The sequence below is a fragment of the Pteropus vampyrus genome, unplaced genomic scaffold (genome assembly GCF_000151845.1).
Source record: "Pteropus vampyrus isolate Shadow unplaced genomic scaffold, Pvam_2.0 Scaffold12, whole genome shotgun sequence".
Taxonomy (NCBI): Eukaryota; Metazoa; Chordata; class Mammalia; order Chiroptera; family Pteropodidae; genus Pteropus; species Pteropus vampyrus.
Window position 1 is genome coordinate 10,536,812 of NW_011888793.1, and position 8,472 is coordinate 10,545,283.

Genomic DNA, 8,472 nt, shown 5'->3' on the forward strand with positions numbered 1-8,472 from the left:
GGATAGTGTTTTATATGAAAGAATGCACCCAGTAGGTGGTGTAGGGCCATCCAATAGAAATAAAATGCAAGAAACAAATATGAGCCTATGTAATTTTAAATTTTCTAGTAGCCCCACTAAAAAAGTAAAAAAATGTTATAATCAAAAGTATTATCTTTTCAACATGCAATCAATATGAAATACTTATTACTGAGTCATTTTACATTCTTTTTCTTGAACTATCTTTGAAACTCAGTGTATATTTTATGCTTGGAGTACAACTCAATTCGAAGTAGCCATATTTTTAGTGTGCAATAGCAACACGTGGCTAGTGATTATCAACTGAACATCTAAGGTCTAAAGACAATAAAAAAATTTCATTCTGAGTTACTTAGCTGTATATTCTCAAAGTATCCTTAATCTGATGTACACAGAGGTCTTATTTTCCCATTTGAAAACACTGTTTTATACTTATGGAACGATATGAAGAAAATCTTTTTGAGTTACAATTTTACAAAAGTTTTTAACAAGTCAAATAAAAAGGATTTAAAAAATATATTCTAAAGTAAAGAGAGAACACTCCAAAAGTCAGTTTCAAAATCAAAAAGTGACAAAAAGATGAATGTTATAGAAAGAGCACATGTTCCAAGCTCACTTTTGGATGTGTTTTAAGCTTTACGGAGTACACTAAAACAGGCACAAGATGGCTGAAAGGGTTTCTGCTAAAAGGAAAACTGGTAATTATCAGGTGGTTTAGATTTATATATATTTTAATAATAATAATAAATTATTGGTGCCTCACCTTAATGAAAGCTGCTCTCAGTGTCTGAGCTGCAGAGAGATTTACTCGTTCTAGCTGCAATAAAAATTTTAAATCATTATTAATATCAATTTTCTTAGAAAAAGCAATATTTCTGAAATTCCATCTATAGTTCTCACATTGATATACCCATCATTCATTTAACAAATACTTGCTAATGATTCTAAATCACCATATTTCTTCAAATAGACTATCTAAAATTTTCATTAGAAACTATGAAAACCTAAGATATGTATATCAGTTCTTTACTTATTCCTTTTTTAAAACAAGAAACACTCTACCTTAAAGGTAATTTTATTTTAAGATACAAAATAATATAAGTACCTACAGAAAGAATAAACATATTTACTTTAATTATTGAAAATAGGGAAGGTTCAAGAGTAACTCTCAATGCTCTGTTGCAAATTCATGGCAAATTGTGTGTATGTGTGTGATGTGTATACTGAATACAAAATGATGATCACAAAGAAAACATTTATTATTTAAGATTCTTTGTATTTACTACCTTATTCTCTCTTTTTATAATTGTTTTTCAATCCCCTCAGGCAGGGATTAAACTGAGATTAGTCTATTTGCTATTAATTAGCAAATACTGCTGATAAAAGGTTTGTCTGATACTCAAACTGAAGACTGTGGATCATCCGGATTCCAGAGACGCTTTTATCTGTCCTCTAACAGGATTAAAAAATGGTTACCTCAATTCTGTATCAAAAGTTCAATCCAAGTGTTTTAATTTTTATATCAAATATGTTAAGGTTTATAATTTTGAAATATAAATGTCCTTATTAGACATAATTCATTTTCCAGTAAGCCAAAGAAGGCATACAATTTCATTAAACAAACAAACAAACAAACAAACAAAAAACCTCATTTGTTGAACAGTTAACTGCCAAACTTAAAATAACAAGCCTCAGTTAAATTCAGATTTCTTTGGTCCTTAAGAATTAGGTCAGTTAACTCAATAAAACTCAATGTATTTATTATTAGAAACAATATTAAATGTTCAAAAGTATTACATATAACCTTTATAGGTTTTTGTCTAAGTATAAAATGTCTACAAAAACCTTATGAAAATATATCACATTATGTAACAAATACTCCTTTCAATCCCTTGAGGCAATGAAAATGTGTTCTCCTTTATAAACACACATACACACACACACATCTAAGGAATCTCTAACACTTTAAATTAATTTATTTTCTAAATGAGACAGAAATGTCAAGAACCTTATCTCCCTACCAATTATTCACCTTAAGTGCAGGCAAGGGCAACAAAATCTGCCAAGATAAATAATTTATCTCCAAAAGTAAACAATAAACCATTAGATTCAGTATTTAACTTGGCTTTTACAAATCTTGTAAAATCTAACATTGCCTTAGAAGGTAAAAGGAAAGACACAAGGGGACCAGGTAGGCAAATAAAGGAAAAAAGCAACTATACAAGTTTATAAAATTAACAAAGGTTATGTTTCCAAAAATGAAAATTTTCCTTCTCCCCAGAATTCATTTAATTATAATGAATATTACTGAAGATTAAAATAACAATCCAGCTCTTCTGATCTCCAGTTCTTGTTGTGCAAGGGAAGCAGAGGCAGACAGATAGGATGAATGCTTCTACCCTGATGGGAAATGATTTCCTTATTTGGGTTTATAAAGCTCTGACCTCCTTCAGTAAGTCAAAGGTCTGACATGCCCTTTAATTAGCATTAACTCATTGTGTGGAGCCATGACTGATAATGTAAAAGGGTCAAAGCAAGTAAAAGAGGCCCAGAAAGTCAGTAAAGAATTCAAAATTAGCCAAGATGGATGTCAACATCTCCAGATTTCAAGATTAAGTTTACATATGTGTACTTAAGAAAAGAGGAGGTCAGACATAACATTCTAAATCAAATCTGTGAGCTATGAAGTACCTCACCAGAACTAGAACTCTGCTGGGAGTCATTCTGGGATATGTTACATACCCATACATCTTGCAATAGCCCACTAGGGTTTATTACCCATGGGCTCTTGAATCTTTAATTTCTGCCTGTAATACTTAGGCAGCAAGATGTGTTTTTAGCTTCTCTATTAAAAAATGCTTCTATTTTAGGCCTCTCACTTGTGATATGTGATTTCATAACAAAATCATATTCTTCTTAGCAGTATCTTTCATGAGAGTATTGGGATTCTGGTGTTATTCTAATACAGCTACCATTTTACTAAACACCAATTATAGATTTTATCATTTTTATAGGGAGCATCTCTAATCCTCAAAATAAGTCTGTAACTAGCTATCATTACCTCCGTTTTATAGAAGAAACTCAGTTTGCATAAATTTATGCAAATGTTAAACAGCTAGTAAGTACAGAGACAGGATTCATACCAGATCTGTCTGACTCCAAATCCCATGCACAAGCCACTAATGCTATCCCACCTTTCTCTACTCACACTTTCCAGGCTGGAGTCTATCCTCTTCAACTACTTAAGAACCAACAAATTCCTGAGTTTCTACCAGGTGTAAGGAAGTCAGAGACATATAAACAGATTTCAGTCCTGGAACCCCAGAAGATCAAATTAAGTAAGCAGCTATGTGGAAATTAATGGAATCGCTGTCAGTTGAAACAGAAAGAAAAGTCGTTATGAAGATGAGATTTGAACTGGTCCTTGAAGAGTATGGCCTCTTAAAATCTTCCTTAGCAGTTCTCCAATTTATGGGTTTCTTCAGGGATGTAACAGGGGTTGGGGTGGGGGGGCTAATGGTTTTATTAAGTTTACAACAGGCAAGAATATCTATTTTGTTTCCAATACTTTTACTAATGATTCCAGCATTTTTTTTTTTTTTAAGCTTTTGGGATAACAGTCTTTGGCTGAGAAATGTTTAAAGAGACAATGCAATCATTTTTAGTTGTACTTGATAATATACACACCATATTTTGAGTCCAAAGGAGGAAGAGGAAACATGATTACACCTTGCATTAATGGATACTGGGACAAAAAAAGGCACTCTTTGGGCCTCCCCCATATGGGACTTCCATGTCAGTAAAAGGAAAAGAAAATCAGAGAGAAAAGGGTATATAATGTCTCAGCTCATCTAAAAGAGAAGGAAAAGTGCCTGATGAAGTACATTTGAAGGGAAATGATAGCGAGGCTAACATTAGGTCTTACCCTGACCTCATGTTCTGCCCATTTGTGAGCTCCTCCTGCAACTTATTCTTGACAGCTTTCGTGAGCACTTACTATTAACTAACAAACTTGTCAAATTTAACTTTCTGGATTGTTAATAAACACATAATTCTGAATCCATAGAGAACTCATTTATTATTTCCTCCCTCAGTTCATTCGTGTACTTTATTTTCTCATATCGAGTAAGTTTCTTAAACCCATAATTAAAAAAAAAAAATCCATTTAACTATTTGGTTGCTCAAGTTTTAAAGTCTTGCATTAAAATCTTTCGAGTCTTTTTTTAAGGTTAAACTAATTATATTAGCTGATTCTGAATTATCTACAAATCTTGCTTCCTCAAAATCAGGCATGATTTGCCATGCTGACATCCCTTCCCCCTCCTACCCCCACCCCACAAAAGATTACTGATTCTACTCTTTAAAAGGAACTAAACTGGGCTAAGTCACGTGAATAAAAACTCCAGGTACACACACCTCTTATGACTCAAATGAGAATAAGTAACTAAGGTCAAGAAAAAAAAAGAAGCCAGAATAGAAGTAGGTGGAATCAAGAGCCACCTATTAACTTTTGTGCTGCCAAAGAGAAAGCAAATGCAATCATCTGTGATTTAAAAATATTTTTAAAAGAATCAGTTCCTGATTGTTCACATTGTCTGGCAAAAAGGTAAGCAAACTCACCTAACTAGTATAAAAATATTCAATTAAATCATTGCCTACAAGTTTGCAAAACTCTAGGGTATGACCACAATTTTGTCAGAAAATTGCATGGAAGACTCCTTAATAATATCAGCTAACACTACATGCCTGGTACTATTCTAAACACTATAATATAAGCACTCATTTATTTCACAGAGTGAGAATTATTGTTTATCTTCATTTTACAAAGAGAACTACAACAAGATTATATAGCCTAGTAAGTGACAGAGCAGCAATTCAAAAGGAAATATTAACTATGATCACCTCTGGATGGTGGGATTGCAGGTAAAACCCATGCCTTCACTGTGGAAGATGGAAAAGTATGTGTACTATGCTCAAAATTTGGGGATTAATTTTTTTTTCACTAGAAGAAAAAAAGGAATAAATAGGTAGGTAAATTGGAGAAGTATTCCCAGGATTCTTCTGCTTATTGGGAAAAATTAAGAGCTGCATATTCTGCTAAGAGTAGAAATAGTTGCTTCAGATGCTTCTGAACAGAATGATACTTATTACCTACGCAGAAAAACCACCTGTGTGATTAATAAACAAGCAGATAAACGTCTGGTGATCTAACATTTATATTTGTTTGCAAAATTGTTATTTCTGTCACAAAATACGTAATTCTTTGTTAACTGTTTCGCCTTAGAACAATTCCTCCAAAAAGTCATAGGAAAAAGGACACATGGTATGTATTTTCCTAAAATGAAGAACTGAACCATATATCTCCCTCCATATATGAAGAATTAGTATAAATAATACAGTACCAGAGAACCTGACCTAACACTCAGCACGAGGTGTCTATAAACTCATTCCATAACGCAACCGGGAGACTTATTTCACAGTACATTTACAACATGCAGTATACTTGGACTCTGAACTCTGTAGCAGCTGATTAAACAAGAAGCCTACTCCTTCAGCTATCTTGGCATAGCCTCATTAAGTTTAGTAAGCATCAAGATCCCAGAATGCCATAAATAACTTTGCTTTGTGAGTTTGCTGGAGTACTAAAATTTCCTCAGGTGTAAGAGTGTCCTACTATCTAAAAATCTGTTCTACAAGATGACTTCTACACCACCATCATTACTATTATGGATGTAATGTTAAGGTGAGAATGCATGTTTTTTAACTCTTACAATGCACTGTGGACAAAATTTAGTGAATTGTTTAGCTTCAGAGTAAAACGTTCATCCCTAATGCGGTGCTACTTTCTGTCACATTAATTTGATAACCATTTTATCTTTAAATATGCACAACACAGAAAAAGAGAACCAAGCTAACTAATTTCCTACTCGATTTATAGAAAATCCATATCTGAACTATAGTTAAATATTAATGTTTAACTGATTAGGTATCTTATCTAAGATGTTACATTGAAACACTGGAATGTCAGGGAACAAGGCTAGTATTTTTTTATTTTTAACCAAACACTTCACATTTAAAGGCACAGTAATTATTTAACTCCACTCCTAAACCAAACCCTAGATTTCACTGCTATAAAAGATGCCTCCTACTGCCACTATTCCTAAAAGCGAAGTACTCTTTTTTAAATACATGACAGAAATAATTTTTTAAAAAAGCTTGATACTATGAGGTTAGATCACTAAATTCAATTTGAGAATTACAGACCCTGACAATGTAATGTACTATCTCTCAGTCTGCCACATCCAGTCATTTCATTTTCAAATTTCAATTCTAACAATTAGGTCTTAAACCAACTATAAATCATTTAGCAACATGTTCTAATTCTGGGCCCATTAAATCCACGTATGTTTTCAGATCTCATGTGGAGAGAATCACCGCCTTTTGAAAGAGATTTACTAGTCCATTCAAGCCATTTCTTTTTCTTTCAGGTTAATTTTCCTTATATGTGAATAAATCAGAAAAATGTATCGGTATTAATCTGAACAGTTAATTTTAACCCACATCCTCTATAACTATTTTCCAAAGTCAGGATTCAAATAAAATTCATTTTCCATATGTAGGAAAAGATCACTCAAACTGTTAGAAAAGCTTTTCTGATTCCTCTTCGTTAACTAGAGGATCAAATTGAAGCTCTGCAATGTATTCACCCTCTCTTCAAGAAAAGACTCAAAACACCAGATAAATAAATATAAAATATACCTCCAAACAATTTGGCCCAATAGCCTATTGAGTTAGCTTTAGAGTTAGCCTACAGATATGAAAAGAGGGAGCACCTCTGGGAGGCACTGTCATAATGGTTCTTGAAGTATCTGAGAATTCCAAACGCTAATTGTCATGATAGATTACTTATTAGCTTTTAGTGACTGTCTCCTTACCTAAGACTTAGTACAAGGATAATTCATTTATTTGCTTAAACATCTGTGTTCCCTGTGATTCTTCAGAAGAGGTATACTGACTTCTTTTCTCCGTATCTCCAGACCCTAGCAAAGTACTCAGAAAATAAATAGCTGGCATTTAGTAAATATTTATTAAACAGAACTGAAGCACTTGCTTCTAACAATAACTCTATTCTTGCAACCAAAGGGTAAAGTATTAGAAAAAAATAGTGGAATTCATTACTAGAGTGTTGGCTGTGGCTGCCAGAGATGGGTATAACCAGGCATAAGAGTGCCTCCAATGCTACCATGGTAGTAGTATAACAGGGACAGGTTTTTCAAAAGATGCCTCCTACTTACTTCCTCTTTAGTAACAAAACTTTTAAATTTCCCTACTTCCTTTGCAGCTAGGTGAGGTTGGTCAAAAGACTAAGTAACACCCCAGTCCCTGGTTCCATTTTTTGCCCCGTCCAGGAAAACAACACAGGACATGATGACTGGAGCTTCAGCAGCTACCTCACATGCTGAAGTGTCCTTGATAATGGAAGGCAAGGACTAGCATGATGAAACAGAAGGAAGGAACCTGAGTTTCTGATGATACTGTGCCATGATACTAGCCCTGGACAACTTACCTCTAAAATTTTTTATGTAAGAGAAATTTTACCCAAGTCACAGTTTTGGGTTTTCTTCTATGGTCACTGAAACTAACTATTTAATAGATAGTGTTTGAAGTTCCAAAACTAGATCTGAAATGGAAACTAAGTCTGTGAATTTCGAATTGAAGAGGATGAATCACTCTCTATTGTCCCTAAGACATATGACCATAAAATATCTCAAATACATTATTAAACCTAATAATGTGGGAGAAATAGTTTTGAAACCCACAGTCTTACTCTAATATAAATATTTAACAAAATAAAAAGCTATTGGAAATGGTGAGGGCTTCCAGGGTATAGCAGCAATAATAAGGTTAATGGCATTGATAGCTTTATAATTCAATTAGATTAGTAAAATAATAATTAAAAAAAAAATTAAATAGACAAAAAGCCTGAAGCCACTGGATCTGGAGTCCTAGATTTTAGTCCTAGGTAATTTCAGGAAAATAATTTCATGTATCAGGACCTGAGGAACCCCCTTTTACCATTAAAAGGAAGGGAGTGATTATGTTTTTAAGGAACTTCTAGCTCTAGAATTCTCTATATACCCTAGCATGTTATTAATTTAAATGAAAAACCAAAAATGTATTGATAGTATTAAGTCCTCCAAAATTTCTCAAATAAAAAAAGCAACTACATCCTCTCTAAATACAAAATACTTGTATCTTTCACTTATCAGTTTAAATATTTGCCATTACTGACTATAACTCATTAGCATATTTTTGTGCCTGCTCTTCCGGCTACCTAAAATGTACTTATTCCCAACATTTCAACTGTCTAACTCTTATTTCTTCCTTTCAGATCTTAGCATGTCTTTTCTTCAGTAAGGCCTGCCTTGATCCCTAAAATAGGTCCCACCTGTT

The 8,472-nt window shown here is 33.3% G+C and overlaps 1 protein-coding gene across 3 annotated transcripts in view; it reads right to left on the reverse strand.

The window, feature by feature from the left end:
- Nucleotides 1-8,472, reverse strand: part of PDCD10 (programmed cell death 10) — a 44,480-nt gene that overhangs the window by 17,680 nt on the left and 18,328 nt on the right. For 2 of the 3 annotated variants that reach the window (XM_011380013.2, XM_011380017.2), the window contains exon 3: nucleotides 782-835. The exons of the other annotated variant lie outside the window; for it this stretch is intronic. In XM_011380013.2, the coding sequence (XP_011378315.1) occupies nucleotides 782-835 (54 nt within the window). The remainder of the gene's footprint in view (nucleotides 1-781; nucleotides 836-8,472) is intronic. 3 annotated transcript variants of the gene reach the window in all.